We start from the raw sequence: 20389 nt of genomic DNA, 5'->3' as shown, positions 1-20389 counted from the left end.
CATTTCCTCTAACCTGGCACAGTTTGAGGGCATTTCCTCCAACCTGAGCCTGCCTGGCACAATTTGAGGGCATTTCCTACAGCCTGAACACTCTTGGAACAATTTGAGGGCATTTCCTCCAACCTGAGCCCCCCTGGCACAATTTGAGGTCATTTCCTCCAACCTGGCACAATTTGAGGGCATTTCCTCCAACCTGGAACAATCTAAAGGCATTTCCTCCCACCTGAACCTGCCCTGGCACAATTTGGGATAACCTGAGCCCCCCTGGCACAATTTGGGGTCATTTCCTCCAACCTGGCACAATTTGAGGGCATTTCCTCCAACCTGAGCCCCCCTGGCACAATTTGGGGTCATTTCCTCCAACCTGGCACAATTTGGGATCATTTCCTCCAACCTGAGCCCCCCTGGCACAATTTGGAGGCATTTCCTCCAACCTGGAACAATCTAAAGGCATTTCCTCCCACCTGAGCCCCTCTGGCACAATTTGAGGGCATTTCCTCCAACCTGAGCCTCTCCTGGCACAATTTGAGGTAATTTCACCCAACCTGTACCCTCTTGGAACAATTTGAGTCCATTTCCTCCAACCTGAGCCCCCCTGGCACAATTTGAGGGCATTTCCTCCAACCTGAGCCCCCCTGGCACAATTTGGGGTCATTTCCTCCAACCTGGCACAATTTGAGTCCATTTCCTACAGCCTGAACCTGCCCTGGCACAATTTGGGGTCATTTCCTCCAACCTGGCACAATTTGGGGTCATTTCCTCCAACCTGGCACAATTTGAGGGCATTTCCTCCAACCTGGAACAATTTGAGGGCATTTCCTCCAACCTGGCACAATTTGGGATCATTTCTCCCAACCTGAGCCCCCCTGGCACAATTTGAGTCCATTTCCTCCAACCTGAGCCCCCCTGGCACAATTTGGGGTAATTTCACCCAACCTGTACCCTCTTGGAACAATTTGAGTCCATTTCCTCCAACCTGAGCTTCTCCTGGCACAATTTGAGGTAATTTCACCCAACCTGTACCCTCTTGGAACAATTTGAAGGCATTTCCTCCAGCCTGAGCCTCTCCTGGCACAATTTTGGATAACCTGAGCCCCCCTGGCACAATTTGAGGGCATTTCCCCCAACCTGGCACAATTTGAGTCCATTTCCTCCAACCTGAGCCTCTCCTGGCACAATTTGAGGTAATTTCACCCAACCTGTACCCTCTTGGAACAATTTGAGGGCATTTCCTCCAGCCTGAACCTGCCCTGGCACAATTTGAGTCCATTTCCTCCAACCTGGCACAGTTTGGGGTCATTTCCTCCAACCTGGCACAGTTTGGGGTCATTTCCTCCAACCTGGCACAATTTAAGGGCATTTCCTCCAACCTGAGCCCCCCGGCACAATTTGAGGTCATTTCCTCCAACCTGGAACAATTTGAGGGCATTTCCTCCCACCTGAACCTGCCCTGGCACAATTTGGGATAACCTGAGCCCCCCTGGCACAATTTGGGAAAACCTGAGCCCCCCTGGCACAATTTGGGATAACGTGAGCCCCCCCTGGCACAGTTTGAGGGCATTTCCTCCAACCTGGCACAGTTTGAGGTAATTTCCTCCCACCCGAGCCTCTCCCGGCACAATTTGAAATTTGTTCCCTCTCCTCCTGTCCCTGTTCCCTGAGAGCAAAGCTCAACTTCCCCTGGCTGTCCCCTCCTGTCAGGAGTTGTGCAGAGCCACAAGGTCCCCCCTGAGCCTCCTTTTCTCCAGGCTGAGCCCCTTCCCAGCTCCCTCAGCCCCTCCTGGTGCTCCAGACCCTTCCCCATCTCCATTCTCTGGAACGCTCCAGCCCCTCAATGTCCCTCTTGTCCCCGAGTGCCCCAGCAGTGCCAGCACAGGGGACGGCACTGCCCCGGCCCTGCTGCCACCCCGTGTCCCCCCGTGTCCTCTCACCTTCCTCCTCCCTCCTGCCGACGCCGCCTCCTCCTCTTCCTCCTCTTCCTCCTCCCGCCCGTCCGCATCCCGTCGCTATGGCAACCCTGGGGGAAGGCGGCGCCAGCCAATCAGCGCCCGCCTCCTCCTCCCGCCCGTCCGCATCCCGTCTCCACGGCAACCCCGGGGGGCGCCAGCCAATCAGAGCCCCCCGGCGGCGTTAGAGAGGCCGGGGGTTGCGATCTACCTAGCAACCAGCCCCGCGCGCTCTAATTGGCTGGACGGAGGGGAGTGGGCGGGGCGAGATGGCGCGGGGGGCGTGGTCTAACGGGGGCGTGGCCTAGCGCTGCCGCCGCTGCTGCCGCCGCCACCCGAGGGGCGCGCGCGGGATCGTGAGGGCGGCGGGAGCTGAGCAGGTAACGGGGACATGGCGGGGACACGGCGGGGACACGGCGGGGACACGGCGGGGCCGCGCCGCCCTCAGGGGCTCGTCCGGGGACAGGCGGCCGCGGGGCTCGGCGCCCGTGCAGCGGGGCGGCCACGCAGCGAGCGCCCTGCGGCCGGCAGCGCTCCGGGGAGATGCCGGTGCTGCGCTGGGCGGGCGGGCGGAGGACGGGGAGGATGCCGGCCCTGAGCGCCGGGGACGGGCCGGATCTGCTTTCCGTGAGGCCGGGGATGCTGGCCCGGGCTCCCTGTGCCGTAGTGCGGCACGGCGGCCCTGGGGAGGGGATGCGGGTGCCTCGCCCGGCACGGCGGCCCCGGGGAAGGGATGCGGGAGCCTCACCGCCCTTCGCTGAGGGCTCGGAGGATGCCGGAGCCTGCTCGGGGGTGCCGGTGCCTCACCGCCCTCCGCTGAGGGCTCGGGGGCTGCTGGTTCCTCACCGCCCTTTCCTGAGGGCTCGGGAGATGCCGGAGCCTGCTCGGTGGTGCCGGTGCCTTCACCGCCCTCCGCTGAGGGCTCGGTGGTGCCGGAGCCTTCACCGCCCTTTCCTGAGGGCTCGGGGGTGCCGGAGCCTTCACCGCCCTTTGCTGAGGGCTCGAGGGTGCTGGTTCCTCACCGCTCTCCTCGGAGGGCTGGGGGTGCCGGTGCCTCACCGGCCCTCGCTGAGGGCTTGGATGATGCCGGAGCCTCACCGCCGTTTGCTGAGGGCTCGGCGATGCCGGTGCCTCAATCCCCTCCGCTGAGGGCTCCGGGGTGCCGGTGCCTTCGCCGCTCTTTGCTGAGGGCTCGGGGAGTGCCGGAGCCTCAATGCCGGAGCGCGGGGGTGCTGGAGCCTTCACCGCCCCTCGCTGAGGGCTCTGGGGATGGCGGATCCTCACCGCCCTTCGCTGAGGGCTCGGCGGTGCCGGAGCCTCAATCCCCTCCTCTGAGGGCTCGGGGGATGCCGGTGCCTCACCGCCCTTCGCTGAGGGTTCGGCGGTGCCGGAGCCCCTTGTGAAGGGCGGTGAAGGCTCCGGCATCCCCCGAGCTCCCTGTGAGGGGCGGTGAGGCTCCGGCACACCCGAGCAGGCTCCGGCCTCCATGCCCCTCACAGGGAGCTCGGGGGATGCCGGAGCCTTCACCGCCCTTTGCTGAGGGCTCGGGGGCTGCCGGAGCCTCAATCCCCTCCTCTGAGGGCTCAGGGAACGTGGGTGCCTCACCGCCCTTTGCTGAGGCCTCTGGGGTGCCAATTCCTCACCGCCCTTTGCTGAGGGCTCGGGGGTGCCGGAGCCTCAATCCCCTCCTCTGAGGGCTCGGGGGTGCCGGAGCCTCAATCCCCTCCTCTGAGGGCTCGGGGGTGCCGGAGCCTCAATCCCCTCCTCTGAGGGCTCGGGGGATGCCGGAGCCTCAATCCCCTCCGCTGAGGGCTCGGGGACTGCCGGAGCCTCAATCCCCTCCTCTGAGGGCTCGGGGGTGCCGGAGCCTCAATCCCCTCCTCTGAGGGCTCGGGGGTGCCGGTGCCTCGCCGTCCCTCACTGAGGGCTCGGGGGTGCCGGAGCCTCAATCCCCTCCTCTGAGGGCTCAGGGAACGTGGGTGCCTCACCGCCCTTTGCTGAGGCCTCTGGGGTGCCAATTCCTCACCGCCCTTTGCTGAGGGCTCGGGGGTGCCGGTGCCTCGCCGTCCCTCACTGAGGGCTCGGGGGTGCCGGAGCCTCAATCCCCTCCTCTGAGGGCTCGGGGGATGCCGGTTCCTCACCGCCCTTTGCTGAGGGCTCGGAATGCCGGCGCTGTCCGTGCGCTCCCCGGATCCCTCCGGGCACACCGTGCGGGTGTTCCGGGCCCGGATCCGCCGCGCCTCGGCCGTGCGGCAGCGATGGAGGGAATGGATGGATGGATGGATGGATGGATGGATGGATGGATGGATGGATGGATGGATGGATGGATGGATGGATGGATGGATGGATGGATGATGGATGGATGGATGGATGCCGGTACCGCCGGTGTTCCTTGTGCCTTTCCCAAGGGATGCTGGCTGGGCCGGCAGCCTGGCCTGCTTCCCATGGAGCTGCAGGATTCCGCTCTGCAGGCCCTTCCTGTGGAATGGGAGAGAGGTGACAGAGCTGTCCCTCCATGAGGGATTAGATGAGCTTCAAAACCCCCTCCGAACCAATCCATTCCATGACAATAATAAGAAAATTATTCTGTTGTTTCTGCCTTTCCATCCTCCCTCTTTGCCCCTAATTGAAATAGGGATCTGGGGGATTCCGGTGCGGTGCAGGAGTGGAGCAGCGCTGGAGTTTCCTTCCCACTGAGTCATTCATTGGAATGGAGTGGGGAGGATAATTTATTCTCCTTTTGTGGCCGGGGAAGTGCCATGAACGAGCTCCTCTCCTTTCTCCAGGGTCAGGATTGGGTGGGGAATCCTGAGAGCGCATTTTCCCCTCCTCCAGGAGGAGTCTGGTTTGTTGCTTTATCTCCCCATTTCTCTGGGATAGATAACTTGGAATGAATCCCATCCTTTCATTCTAAACCCTGATGAGTTTTTCTGTTTCCTCATTGCTCCCTGAGGCACTTTGAAATTTCGTTGATTCCTTGTGGGAATCAACCCTTTCTCCTTGTGATGATAATTATCCGTGCACGTCTTAATTATTCCTTTCCAGCCAGAATCGCACGGGCTTCTCCTGCTGATAAATAATATAAAAATCCACAACCACAGAACAAATTTCTCCTTTTTCCTGTGTTTTATTCCCACATTTCCAGCGTTTGTGGTGCGAGGCGAGGCCTCCCCTCCTCTTTCCATCCCTGGTGTCACCGAAAGTGTTTTGTTTGTCTTTCCATCCACCAAAACCCACAAAAATCTGCTGTGCAGAGGCCGAACCCAGAGTGCCCCGACTGGATTTGTGGTGAGGGTTCGTTATTGCAGCGCCAATTAATGCGTCACCCGTGCCTGGCACGGCCGGGCCTCCTTCCCTATGGAATCCTATGGAATCCTATGGAATCCTATGGAATCCTGCTCTTTTTGCTTCATTTCACCCCCAATTATTGCACTTTGCCCAGGGCCACGTTGTTCGTTTTGATGCCCTTTTCCATTAGAAGGACGCAACTTTTCAAGCTCCTATCATCCTGAAAAGTCAGTCTGAAAAATGACTTTTTTTTCCATCAGGACACAACTTTTCAAACTCATATAATCTTGAAATATGAAATATTTTCAATATGAAAAATGACATTTCTTAACTCAGAAGGACAAAATTTTTCAAGCTCACACCACCCTGAAAAGTCAGTCTGAAAAATGACTTTTTTTTCCATCAGGACACAACTTTTCAAACTCGTATTCTCTTGAAAAGTCAATCTGAAAAATGATAATCTTTCCATCAGACACGACTTTTCAGGCTCATGCCATCTTGTAAAGTCAATCTGAAAAATGACATTTCTTAACTCAGAAGGACACAACTTTTGAAGTTCATATCACCTTGAAAAGTCAAAATGAAAAATGACTTTTTTTTCCATCAGGACACAACTTTTCAAACTCATATACTCTTGAAATATGAAATATTTTCAATATGAAAAATGAAATTTCCACCATCAGAAGGACAAAACTTTCCAAGCTCATATCATCCTGAAAAGTCAGTCTGAAAAATGACTTTTTTTTTCCATCAGGACACAACTTTTCAAACTCATATAATCTTGAAATATGAAATATTTTCAATATGAAAAATGACATTTCTTAACTCAGAAGGACACAACTTTTGAAGTTCATATCACCTTGAAAAGTCAAAATGAAAAATGACATTTTTTTCCATCAGGACACAACTTTGCAAACTCATATACTCTTGAAATATGAAATATTTTCAATATGAAAAATGACATTTCTTCATCAGAAGGACAAAATTTTTCAAGCTCATATCATCCTGAAAAGTCAGTCTGAAAAATGACATTTTTTTATCAGAACACAACTTTTCAAGCTCATATAATCTTGCAATATGAATATATGAAATATTTTCAATATGAAAAATGACATTTCCACCATCAGAAGGACACAACTTTTGAAGTTCATATCATCCTGAAAAGTCAGTCTGAAAAATGACATTTTTTTCCATCAGGACACAACTTTTCAAACTCATATAATCTTGAAATATGAAATATTTTCAATATGAAAAATGACATTTCCACCATCAGAAGGACAAAACTTTTCAAGCTCCTATCATCCTGAAAAGTCAGTCTGAAAAATGACTTTTTTTTCCATCAGGACACAACTTTTCAAGCTCATATAATCTTGAAATACAAATATATGAAATATTTTCAATATGAAAAATGACATTTCTTAACTCAGAAGGACACAACTTTTGAAGTTCATATCACCTTGAAAAGTCAAAATGAAAAATGACATTTTTTCCATCAGGACACAACTTTTCAAGCTCATATAATCTTGAAAAGTCAATCTGAAAAATGATAATCTTTCCATCAGACACGACTTTTCAGGCTCATGCCATCTTGTAAAGTCAATCTGAAAAATGACATTTCTTAACTCAGAAGGACACAACTTTTGAAGTTCAGATCACCTTGAAAAGTCAAAATGAAAAATGTCATTTTTCCATCAGGACACAACTTTTCAAGCTCATATAATCTTGAAATATGAAATATTTTCAATATGAAAAATGACATTTCCACCATCAGAAGGACAAAACTTTCCAAGCTCCTATCACCTTGAAAAGCCAGTCTGAAAAATGACTTTTTTTTTTCCATCAGGACACAACTTTTCAAGCTCATATAATCTTGAAATATGAAATATTTTCAATCTGAAAAATGACATTTCTTAACTCAGAAGGACACAACATTTGAGGCTCAGATCACCTTGAAAAGTCAAAATGAAAAATGACTTTTTTTTTCCGTCAGAACACAACTTTTCAAACTCATATAATCTTGAAATATGAAATATTTTCAATATGAAAAATGAAATTTCCACCATCAGAAGGACAAAACTTTCCAAGCTCCTATCACCTTGAAAAGTCAGTCTGAAAAATGACTTTTTTTTTTCCATCAGGACACAACTTTTCAAACTCATATACTCTTGAAATATGAATATATGAAATATTTTCAGTATGAAAAATGACATTTCCACCATCAGAAGGACAAAACTTTTCAAGCTCCTATCATCCTGAAAAGTCAGTCTGAAAAATGACTTTTTTTTCCCATCAGGACACAACTTTTCAAACTCATATACTCTTGAAATACGAATATATGAAATATTTTCAATATGAAAAATGACATTTCTTAACTCAGAAGGACACAACTTTTGAAGTTCATATCACCTTGAAAAGTCAAAATGAAAAATGACATTTTTTCCATCAGGACACAACTTTTCAAACTCGTATACTCTTGAAAAGTCAATCTGAAAAATGACATTTCTTAACTCAGAAGGACACAACATTTGAAGTTCATATCACCTTGAAAAGTCAAAATGAAAAATGTCATTTTTTTCATCAGGACACAACTTTTCAAACTCATATAATCTTGAAATATGAAATATTTTCAATATGAAAAATGAAATTTCCACCATCAGAAGGACAAAACTTTTCAAGCTCATATCATCCTGAAAAGTCAGTCTGAAAAATGACTTTTTTTTCCATCAGGACACAACTTTTCAAACTCATATACTCTTGAAATACGAATATATGAAATATTTTCAATATGAAAAATGGCATTTCCACCATCAGAAGGACACAATTTTCAAGCTCATACCACCCTGAAAAGTCAATCTGAAAAATGACATTTCTTCCATCGGGACAGAACTTTTCAAGCTGAAATCATATTGAAAATTCAATCTGAGAAATGACATTTTTCCATCAGAAGAACCCAACTTTTCAAGCTCACATCGCGTTGAAATACGAAAACATGAAATATTTTCAATATGAAACCCTGAAATATGAAACATTTCTATATATGAAATATTAAATATGAAATATGTTCAATCTGAAAATTACATTTTTTCCATCAGAAGGACACAACTTGTCAAGCTCACACCATCTTGAAATATGAAAATATGAAATATTTTCAATATGAACGATTCTCATATTACAATATATGAAATATTAAATATGAAATATTAAATATGAAATATGTTCAATCTGAAAATTGCATTTTTTCCCTCAGAAGGACACAACTTTTCAAGCTCCTTTTTTTTTTGCTCATGGTTTGTTTTTCCTGATTTTGGAGTTTTCCTATTTCTATTTTTCCCTTTATTTCAGTGCTGCCTCAAGCAAATCTTCCCCCGTGAAAGCAAAACTTTAATAAATTAAATAAATTAAATAAATTAAATTTACCGTGGTTATTTTATCAGATTGATCTTTTTTTATTTCTCTTATTTTTCAATGTTTATTTTTAACCAGCCTCTTCAAAAAAGGAAAGGGAAAAAAGGAGAAATTTGGGGTTAAAAATGAGAGAGAAAGGGAAATTTGGGGTTAGAAATGGGGGAAATGGGCAATTCCTGGAATTAGGAGGAGAAAAAGTCAAAATTCCTGATTTTTAGGCACAAAAAAGCCAAAATTCCCAAGTTTCGGGCAGGGAAAATTCCCAATTCCTCAATTTTTGGCACAGAAAAATCCCCAAAAAATTCCCAAATTTGGGCACAAAAAAACCCCCAAAATTCCCAAATCTGGACACAAAAAATTCCCAAATTTGGGCACAAAAAAACCCCTAAAATTCCCAAATTTGGGCACAAAAACCCCCTAAAATATCCAAATTTGGGCACAAAAAACCCCCAAAATTCCCAAATCTGGACACAAAAAATTCCCAAATTTGGGCACAAAAAACCCCAAAATTCCCAAATTTGGGCACAAAAAACCCCCAAAATTCCCAAATCTGGACATAAAAAATTCCCAAATTTGGGCACAAAAAAAAACCCCTAAAATTCCCAAATTTGGGCACAAAAAACCCCCAAAATTCCCAAATCTGGACATAAAAAATTCCCAAATTTGGGCGCAAAAAACCCCCCAAAATTCCCAAATCTGGACACAAAAAATTCCCAAATTTGGGCACAAAAAAACCCCTAAAATTCCCAAATTTGGGCACAAAAAAACCCCAAAATTCCCAAATCTGCACACAAAAAATTCCCAAATTTGGGCACAAAAAAACCCCCCAAAATTCCCAAATTTGGGCACAAAAAAACCCCCCAAAATTCCCAAATCTGGACACAAAAAATTCCCAAATTTGGGCACAAAAAAACCCCCAAAATTCCCAAATCTGCACACAAAAAATTCCCAAATTTGGGCACAAAAAACCCCCAAAATTCCCAAATCTGCACACAAAAAATTCCCAAATTTGGGCACAAAAAAACCCCCCTAAAATATCCAAATTTGGGCACAAAAAACCCCCAAAATTCCCAAATTTGGGCACAAAAAAACCCCAAAATTCCCAAATCTGGACACAAAAAATTCCCAAATTTGGGCACAAAAAAAACCCCTAAAATTCCCAAATCTACGCACAAAAAATTCCCAAATTTGGGCACAAAAAACCCCCAAAATTCCCAAATCTGCACACAAAAAATTCCCAAATTTGGGCACAAAAAAACCCCTAAAATTCCCAAATTTGGGCACAAAAAACCCCCAAAATTCCCAAATCTGGACATAAAAAATTCCCAAATTTGGGCACAAAAAACCCCCAAAATTCCCAAATCTGGACATAAAAAATTCCCAAATTTGGGCACAAAACCCCCCAAAATTCCCAAATCTATGCACAAAAAATTCCCAAATTTGGGCACAAAAAACCCCCAAAATTCCCAAATCTGCACACAAAAAATTCCCAAATTTGGGCACCAAAAAAAAAAAAAAAAATCAGGATTAAATCTCATCTTGTAGGAGAATTGAAGCAGTTGAGGGACTGAGAGATAAAATATTGGAATATTTTCATTTTTGGGTGATTTTTCTCATTGTTTTCTCTCTGTTTTTTAGGATAAATCAGGAATCCCCTGGAGGGTAAAATATTGGAATATTTTCATTTTTGGCTGATTTTTCTCATTGTTTTCTCTCTGTTTTTTAGGATAAAATCAAGAATCCCCTGGAGGGTAAAATATTGAAATATTTTCATTTTTGGCTGATTTTTCTCATTGTTTTCTCTCTGTTTTTTAGGATAAAATCAAGAATCCCCTGGAGGGTAAAATACTGAAATATTTTCATTTTTGGCTGATTTTTCTCATTGTTTTCTCTCTTTTTTTTAGGATAAAATCAGGAATCCCCTGGAGAGTAAAATATTGAAATATTTTCATTTTTGGCTGATTTTTCTCATTGTTTTCTCTCTTTTTTTTAGGATAAAATCAAGAATCCCTGGAGGGTAAAATATTGAAATATTTTCATTTTTGGGTGATTTTTCTCATTGTTATCTCTCTTTTTTTTAGGATAAAATCAGGAATCCCCTGGAGGGTAAAACATTGGAATATTTTCATTTTTGGCTGATTTTTCTCATTGTTTTCTCTCTGTTTTTTAGGATAAAATCAGGAATCCCCTGGAGGGTAAAATACTGAAATATTTTCATTTTTGGCTGATTTTTCTCATTGTTTTCTCTCTGTTTTTTAGGATAAAATCAAGAATCCCCTGGAGGGTAAAACATTGGAATATTTTCATTTTTTGGCTGATTTTTCTCATTGTTTTCTCTCTGTTTTTTAGGATAAAATCAGGAATCCCCTGGAGGGTAAAACATTGAAATATTTTCATTTTTGGCTGATTTTTCTCATTGTTTTCTCTCTGTTTTCAGGATAAAATCAAGAATCCCCTGGAGGGTAAAATATTGAAATATTTTCATTTTTGGCTGATTTTTCTCATTGTTTTCTCTCTGTTTTTTAGGATAAATCAGGAATCCCCTGGAGGGTAAAACATTGAAATATTTTCATTTTTGGCTGATTTTTCTCATTGTTTTCTCTCTGTTTTTTAGGATAAAATCAGGAATCCCTGCCTGGTCACCATGGGCTCCACAGTTTGGGAATGTGGTTGAAATTTCCATTTTTCATTCATCACCGAGAGTGGAAAAAAAAAAAGGGAAAAGGGAAAATTCCTTCAGGACCCTGAGGATGTTGGACACGGAAAATTTTGAAATTTGGAGGAACCAGAAGCAGAGCCAATGTGAAAAATGCGATTTTTTGAAGGAAATATCGGAATTTTTGAGGATGTGAAGGTTCTACAAGCAGAGCCAATGTGAGAAATGAGATTTGGGAGGAAATTTTAGAATTTTTGAGGTTCTGGAAGATGCCACAAACAAAGACAATGTGAGAAATGAGATTTGGGATGAAATTTTAGAATTTGTAAGGATCTGGAAGATGCCACAAGCAGAGCCAATGTGAGAAATGAGATTTGGGATGAAATTTTGGAATTTTTAAGGATCTGGAAGATGCCACAAACAAAGACAATGTGAGAAATGAGATTTGGGATGAAATTTTAGAATTTGATTTGGGATGAAATTTTAGAATTTGTGAGGTTCTGGAAGATGCCACAAACAGAGCCAATGTGATTGGGAGGAAATTTTGGAATTTGGGAGGAAATTTTGGAATTTTTAAGGATTTGGGAGGAAATTTTGGAATTTTTAAGGATCTGGAAGATTCCACAAGCAAAGCCAATGTGAGAAATGAGATTTGGAAGGAAACTTTGGAATTTTTAAGGATCTGGAAGACGCCATAAACAGAGCCAATGTGAGAAATGAGACTTGGAAGGAAACTTTGGAATTTTTAAGGATCTGGAAGATGCCACAAGCAGAGACAATGTGAGAAATGAGATTTGGGATGAAATTTTAGAATTTGATTTGGGATGAAATTTTAGAATTTTTAAGGATGTGGAAGATGCCACAAACAAAGACAATGTGAGAAATGAGATTTGGGATGAAATTTTAGAATTTGTGAGGTTCTGGAAGATGCCACAAGCAGAGCCAATGTGAGAAATGAGATTTGGGATGAAATTTTAGAATTTGATTTGGGATGAAATTTTAGAATTTTTGAGGATGTGGAAGATGCCACAAGCAAAGCCAACGTGAGAAATGCGATTTTGAAGGAAATTTTAGAATTTGTGAGGTTCTGGAAGATGCCACAAACAGAGCCAATGTGAGAAATGAGACTTGGAAGGAAACTTTGGAATTTTTAAGGATCTGGAAGATGCCACAAGCCAAGCCAACGTGAAAAACGCGATTTTGAAGGAAAGAACCACCACCAGCCAAACCAATGAGACTTTGGCAGGAAATCCCAGCATTTCTGAGGCGCTGAGGGTTCTCCGAGCAGAGCCGGCGCTCCAGGCGGGATTTTGGCAGGAAATGCCGGGCTCAGTGAGGATGAGGAGGGCGGTGTGGGGCGTGAGGAAGGCCCTGGCGTGGCTGCTGCCCGCGCTGTGGGCGCTGGGCTGGCGGGTGCCCGCGGGCGCCGGGCACAGCCTGTTCTCGTGCGAGCCCATCGCGCTCCGCATGTGCCAGGACCTGCCCTACAACGCCACCTTCATGCCCAACCTGCTCAACCACTACGACCAGCACACGGCCGCCCTGGCCATGGAGGTAATGAAATACTTAATTATTATATTTATTATTGTGTTATTATTATTATTTATTTATTCATTATTGTGTTATTATATTATATGTGATATAACTGCTAGGACCAGCACACGGCCGCCCTGGCCATGGAGGTAATTAAAAATGTTATTAATTATTACATTTATTTTATTCATTTATATGGAATTGTCATTATTGTGTTATTATATTATATGTGATATAACCACTACGACCAGCACACGGCCGCCCTGGAGGTAATTCAGTATTTTATTAATTATTACATTTATTTTATTCATTTATATGGAATTGTCATTATTGTGTTATTATATTATATGTGATATAACCGCTACGACCAGCACACGGCCGCCCTGGCCATGGAGGTAATTCAATATTTTATTAATTATTACATTTATTGTATTAGTTTTTATATCATTGTCATTATTTTATATGTGATATAACTGCTAGGACCAGCACACGGCCGCCCTGGCCATGGAGGTAATTAAATACTTAATTATTATATTTATTCTATTAGTTTTTGTATCATTGTCATTAATGTGTTATTATATTATATGTGATATAACTGCTAGGACCAGCACACGGCCGCCCTGGCCATGGAGGTAATTAAAAACTTAATTAATATTACATTTATTTTATTCATTTATATGGAATTGTCATTATTGGGTTATTATATTATATGTGATATAACTGCTAGGACCAGCACACGGCCGCCCTGGCCATGGAGGTAATTCAAAACTTAATTATTATATTTATTCTATTAGTTTTTGTATCATTGTCATTAATGTGTTATTATATTTTATGTGATATAACCACTATAACCATATATATGTGATGTATATTTATTATTGTGTTATTATATTATATGTGATATAACCGCTACGACCAGCACACGGCCGCCCTGGCCATGGAGGTAATTAAAAACTTAATTATTATATTTATTTTATTCATTTATATGGAATTGTCATTATTGTGTTATTGCATTATATGTGATATAAGCACTGCGACCAGCACACGGCCGCCCTGGCCATGGAGGTAATGCAATATTTTATTAATTATTACATTTATTGTATTAGTTTTTATATCATTGTCATTATTTTATATGTGATATAACTGCTAGGACCAGCACACGGCCGCCCTGGCCATGGAGGTAATGAAATAATTAATATATTTATTTTATTCATTTATATGGAATTGTCATTGTTGTATTATTATATTATGTGTGGTACAACCGCTAGGACCAGCACACGGCCGCCCTGGCCATGGAGGTAATTAAAATGTTATTAATTATTATATTTATTGTATTCATTTATATGGAATTGTCATTGTTGTGTTATTATATTATATGTGATATAACTGCTAGGACCAGCACACGGCCGCCCTGGCCATGGAGGTAATGAAAAACTTAATTAATATTACATTTATCTTATTCATTTATATGGAATTGTCATTATTGTGTTATTATTGGCATTATTGTGTTATTATATTATGTGTGATATAACCACTACGACCAGCACACGGCCGCCCTGGCCATGGAGGTAATTAAAATGTTATTAATTATTACATTTATCTTATTAGTTGTTATATCATTGTCATTATTGTGTTATTATATTATATGTGATATAACCGCTACGACCAGCACACGGCCGCCCTGGCCATGGAGGTAATTAAAATGTTATTAATTATTACATTTATCTTATTCATTTATATGGAATTGTCATTATTGTGTTATTATTGGCATTATTGTGTTATTATATTATATGTAATGTAACCACTACGACCAGCACACGGCCGCCCTGGCCATGGAGGTAATTCAGTATTTTATTAATTATTATATTTATTGTATTCATTTATATGGAATTGTCATTGTTGGGTTATTATATTATATTATATTATATGTGATATAACTGCTAGGACCAGCACACGGCCGCCCTGGCCATGGAGGTAATTAAAAACTTAATTAATATATTTATTTGATTCATTTATATGGAATTGTCATTATTGGGTTATTATATTATATGTGATATAACCACTATAACCATATATATGTGATATATATTTATTATTGTGTTATTATATTATATGTGATATAACCGCTAGGACCAGCACACGGCCGCCCTGGCCATGGAGGTAATTCAATATTTTATTAATTATTGCATTTATTTTATTCATTTATATGGAATTGTCATTATTGTGTTATTATATTATATGTGATATAACTGCTAGGACCAGCACACGGCCGCCCTGGCCATGGAGGTAATTAAAATGTTATTAATTATTACATTTATTTTATTCATTTATATGGAATTGTCATTATTGTGTTATTATTGGCATTATTGTGTTATTATATTATGTGTGATATAACCGCTAGGACCAGCACACGGCCGCCCTGGCCATGGAGGTAATGAAAAACTTAATTATTATATTTATTTTATTCATTTATATGGAATTGTCATTGTTGTGTTATTATATTATATGTGATATAACTGCTAGGACCAGCACACGGCCGCCCTGGCCATGGAGGTAATGAAATAATTATTATATTTATTTTATTCATTTATATGGAATTGTCATTGTTGTGTTATTGTATTATATGTGATATAACTGCTAGGACCAGCACACGGCCGCCCTGGCCATGGAGGTAATGAAATACTTAATTATTATATTTATTTTATTAGTTTTTATATAATTGTTTCTAATTTGTTATTATATTATATGTGATATAAGCACTATGACCAGCACACGGCTGCCCTGGCCATGGAGGTAATGAAATACTTAATTAATATTACATTTATCTTATTCATTTATATGGAATTGTCATTATTGTGTTATTATATTATATGTGATATCAGCACTATGACCAGCACACGGCCGCCCTGGCCATGGAGGTAATTAAAAACTTAATTATTATATTTATTTTATTCATTTATATGGAATTGTCATTATTGTGTTATTGCATTATATGTGATATAACCACAACGACCAGCACACGGCCGCCCTGGCCATGGAGGTAATTAAAATGTTATTAATTATTATATTTATTTGATTCATTTATATGGAACTGTCATTATTGGGTTATTATATTATATGTGATATAACCACTATAACCATATATATGTGATATATATTTATTATTGTGTTATTATATTATATGTGATATAACTGCTAGGACCAGCACACGGCCGCCCTGGCCATGGAGGTAATTAAAAATGTTATTAATTATTATATTTATTGTATTAGTTTTTATATCATTGTCATTATTTTGTTATTATATTATATGTGATATAACCACTACGACCAGCACACGGCCGCCCTGGAGGTAATTCAGTATTTTATTAATTATTACATTTATTTTATTCATTTATATGGAATTGTCATTATTGTGTTATTATATTATATGTGATATAACCACTACGACCAGCACACGGCCGCCCTGGCCATGGAGGTAATTAAAAATGTTATTAATTATTATATTTATTGTATTAGTTTTTATATCATTGTCATTATTGTGTTATTATATTATATGTAATATAACCACTACGACCAGCACACGGCCGCCCTGGCCATGGAGGTAATGAAATACTTTATTAATTATTACATTTATTTTATTAGTTTTTATATAATTGTCATTATTTTGGTATTATATGTAATGTGATGAAAATGAAAGGAAATTCAGAATATTGAGGGGTTTTGTGATGGGACTTGAATGGAAATTCAGAATATTGAGGCATTTTGTCATGAGACCAAATTGGAAATTCAGAATATTGAGGGATTTTGTGATGGGATTTGCGTGGAAATGCAGAATATTGAGGGATTTTTTTATAAGATTCAAATGAATGGAAATTCAGAATATTGATGTATTTTATTATGAGATTTGAATGGAAATTCAGAATATTGAGGGATTTTGTGATGAGATTTGAGTGGAAATGCAGAATATTGAGGGATTTTTTGATAAGACTCAAATGGATGAAAATTCAGAATATTGAGGGATTTTGTGATGGGACTGAAATGGATGGAAATTCAAATATTGAGGTATTCTGTTATAAATTTAAATGGATGGAAATTCAGAATATTGAGGGGTTTTGTGATGAAAATGAATGGAAATTCAGAATATTGAGGTATTCTAATATTGAATGGAAATTGAGAATATTGAGGCATTTTGTCATGAGACTAAATTGGAAATTCAGAATATTGAGGGATTTTGTCATGAGACTAAATTGGAAATTCAGAATATTGAGGGATTTTGTGATGGGACTAGAATGGAAATTCAGAATATTGAGGGATTTTGTGATGGGATTAAAATGGATGAAAATTCAGAATATTGAGGGATTTTGTGATGGGATTAAAATGAATGGAAATTCAGAATATTGAGGGATTCTATTATAAGATTTAAATGAATGGAAATTCAGAATATTGAGGGATTTTGTGATGAGATTTGAGTGGAAATGCAGAATATTGAGGGATTTTGTGATGAGACTAAATTGGAAATTCAGAATATTGAGGGATTTTGTGATGGGATTAAAATGGATGAAAATTCAGAATATTGAGGGATTTTGTGATGAGACTAAAATGGAAATTCAGAATATTGAGGGATTTTGTGATGGGACTGAAATGGATGGAAATTCAGAATATTGAGGTATTCTATTATAAGATTTAAATGAATGGAAATTCAGAATATTGAGGGATTTTGTGATGAAAATGAATGGAAATTCAGAATATTGAGGGATTTTGTGATGAGATTTGAGTGGAAATGCAGAATATTGAGGGATTTTTTGATAAGACTCAAATGGATGAAAATTCAGAATATTGAGGGATTTTGTCATGAGACTAAATTGGAAATTCAGAATATTGAGGTATTCTATTATAAGATTTAAATGAATGGAAATTCAGAATATTCAGGGATTTTGTGATGAAATTTGAATGGAAATTCAGAATATTGAGGTATTCTAAGATTGAATGGAAATTCAGAATATTGAGGGATTTTGTGATGGGACTTGAATGGAAATTCAGAATATTGAGGGATTTTTTGATAAGACTCAAATGAATGAAAATTCAGAATATTGAGGCATTTTGTGATGAGACTAAATTGGAAATTCAGAATATTGAGGGATTTTGTGATGGGATTAAAATGAATAGAAATGCAGAATATTGAGGGATTTTGTGATGGGAGTAAAATGGAAATTCAGAATATTGATGTATTTTATTATGAGATTTGAATGGAAATTTGGAATATTAATCAACTTCTTGCTGAAAATTCCCTGAGGGATTTGTGCAATTTTTGGTTTATTTTTATTTTTATTTTTTGGGAACCTTTGCGGGTAAATCTGTGAAAGAAATGAAAGAAAAATTTGGATTTTTCATCTTTGAATTCTCTTCCTGACAGCACAAAAACCCGAATTTCATTGTCATTTTTAGATCATTTATAATTTTACCTTTATGTGGTTTGGCTGCGGAATAATTTGGAATTGAATGTGGTTTTTTAAAAAAAAATTTTATTTTTAATATTTTGTAAAAATTGAGATTTTTTTGCCTTCAATTTTTGGAAATGGAACAAAATTTGTGAATTTTATTGTGAATTTTGGTGCAAAATTTGTGAATTTTGGGGTAAAATTGAGTAAAATTGGTGAATTTTGGGGTAAAATTGAGTAAAATTGGTGAATTTTGGTGTAAAATTGAGTAAAATTGGTGAATTTTCTTGCAAAATAGAGCAAAAGGAGAATTTTGGTGTGAAATAGAGCAGGGAGTGAATTTTAGTGTAAAATGGGGAAAATGAGGGAATTTTGCTGCAAAATGGAGAAAAATGGGAGAATTTTAATGTAAAATGGAGCAAAAAAAGAGAATTTTACTGGGAAATTGGGCAAAATGAGAAAATTTTGGTGTGAAATGGAGCAAAATGAGAATTTTGGTGTGAGATTGAGCAAAATGAGAGAATTTTATTGCAAAAATAGTGAATTTTATTGCAAAAATAGTGAATTTTATTATGATAGGGAGCAAAAGTGGAGGGAATTTTGTGGTGAAATTGAGGAAAATGGGAGAATTTTATTGCAAAATGGAGCAAAATGGGAGAATTTTAATGGAAAATGGAGCAAAAATAGAAAATTTTGTTGTGAAATTCAGTGAATTTTATTGTGGAATTGAGCAAAGTGAGGGAATTTTATTGGGAAACAGCAAAAAGGGAATTTTGTAAAACAGGAAAAGGAGGGAATTTTATCTTAAAATGGAGAAAAATGAGAATTTTGGTGTGAAATGGAGCAAAATTTGTGAATTTTATTGTGAATTTTGGGGCAAAATTTGTGAATTTTATTGTGAATTTTGGGGCAAAATGAGAGAATTTTGGGGTAAAATTGTGCAAAATTGGTGAATTTTGGGGTAAAATTGAGTAAAATTGGTGAATTTTCTTGCAAAATCGAGCAAAAGGAGAATTTTGGTGGGAAATAGAGCAGGGAGTGAATTTTAGTGTAAAATGGAGAAAATGAGGGAATTTTGCTGCAAAATGGAGAAAAATGGGAGAATTTTCTGGTAAAATGGAGCAAAAAAAGAGAATTTTACTGGGAAATTGGGCAAAATGAGAAATTTTTGGTGTAAAATTGAGCAAAAATAGTGAATTTTATTGCAAAAATAGTGAATTTTATTATGATAGGGAGCAAAAGTGGGGTGAATTTTGTGGTGAAATTGAGGAAAAATGGGAGAATTTTATTGTAAAATGGAGCAAAATGGGAGAATTTTAATGGAAAATGGAGCAAAAATAGAAAATTTTGTTGTGGAAATGGAGGGTTTTTATTGTGGAATTGAGCAAAGTGAGGGAATTTTATTGTGAAACAGAGCAAAAAGAGAATTTTATAAAACAGGAAAATGAGTGAATTTTATCTTAAAATGGAGCAAAATGGGAGAATTTTGTGGTGAAATGGAGCCAAAAGAGAATTTTCTTGTAAAACAAAGAATGGTTTTATTCAGCCTCTGGAATGTGAAAATTCCCTGCTGGAATCAGCCCCTGCAAAGAGAATTCCTGGTTTTGGGATAATTCCTGTATCCCAATAAATTTGGGATTTAATCCAGGAGGTTTGGGCAGGGCTGCTGCATCCAGAGGTTGGAAAATGATTTTATTCCCAAATATTCCCTGAGGGATTTTGGTGTTTTTGGCAAAATTTCCCAAAATTTCCCTCTCAATTCTTCTCTCCCAAATATTCCCTCCAATATTCTCCCCCAAATATTCCTTCCCAAAATTTCCCTCTTTAATATTTCTTCCCAAATCTTCCCTCCCAAATCTTCTTACCTAAATTTTCCCTCTCAAATTTTCCCTCCCGAATCTTTCATCCCAAAATTTCCCTCCCAAATCTTCCATCCCAAATTTCCCTACTCAAATCTTCCTTCCCAAATATTCCCCTCTCAAATTTTCCTTCCTCAAAATTTCTCTCCCAAATCTTCTTCCCAAATTTCTGTCCAAAATTTCCTCACAAATTCCTCAAATTTTCCTCCCAAACTTTCTGCCCAATATTTCCCCAAAATTCCCTCCAAAATTTTTCCCCCAAAT

The 20389-nt window shown here is 40.1% G+C and overlaps 2 protein-coding genes across 2 annotated transcripts in view; one reads left to right on the top strand and one right to left on the bottom strand.

The window, feature by feature from the left end:
* FBXO16 (F-box protein 16) overlaps positions 1-1999 on the bottom strand; it is a 56609-nt gene extending 54610 nt beyond the window's left edge. The window contains exon 1 of the mRNA XM_064707218.1: positions 1932-1999. Coding sequence (XP_064563288.1) covers positions 1932-1999 — 68 coding nt within the window. The remainder of the gene's footprint in view (positions 1-1931) is intronic.
* Positions 2000-2245: 246 nt separating this feature from the next.
* LOC135445179 (frizzled-3-like) overlaps positions 2246-20389 on the top strand; it is a 19674-nt gene continuing 1530 nt past the window's right edge. The window contains exons 1-2 of the mRNA XM_064707217.1: positions 2246-2326; positions 11254-12849. Of these exons, the coding sequence (XP_064563287.1) occupies positions 12616-12849 (234 nt within the window). The 5' untranslated portion in view covers positions 2246-2326; positions 11254-12615. The remainder of the gene's footprint in view (positions 2327-11253; positions 12850-20389) is intronic.

The sequence above is a fragment of the Zonotrichia leucophrys genome, chromosome 3 (assembly GCF_028769735.1).
Source record: "Zonotrichia leucophrys gambelii isolate GWCS_2022_RI chromosome 3, RI_Zleu_2.0, whole genome shotgun sequence".
Taxonomy (NCBI): Eukaryota; Metazoa; Chordata; class Aves; order Passeriformes; family Passerellidae; genus Zonotrichia; species Zonotrichia leucophrys.
The sequence above is the reverse complement of the archived record's forward strand: the minus strand, read 5'-3'. Positions and strand labels throughout refer to the sequence as shown.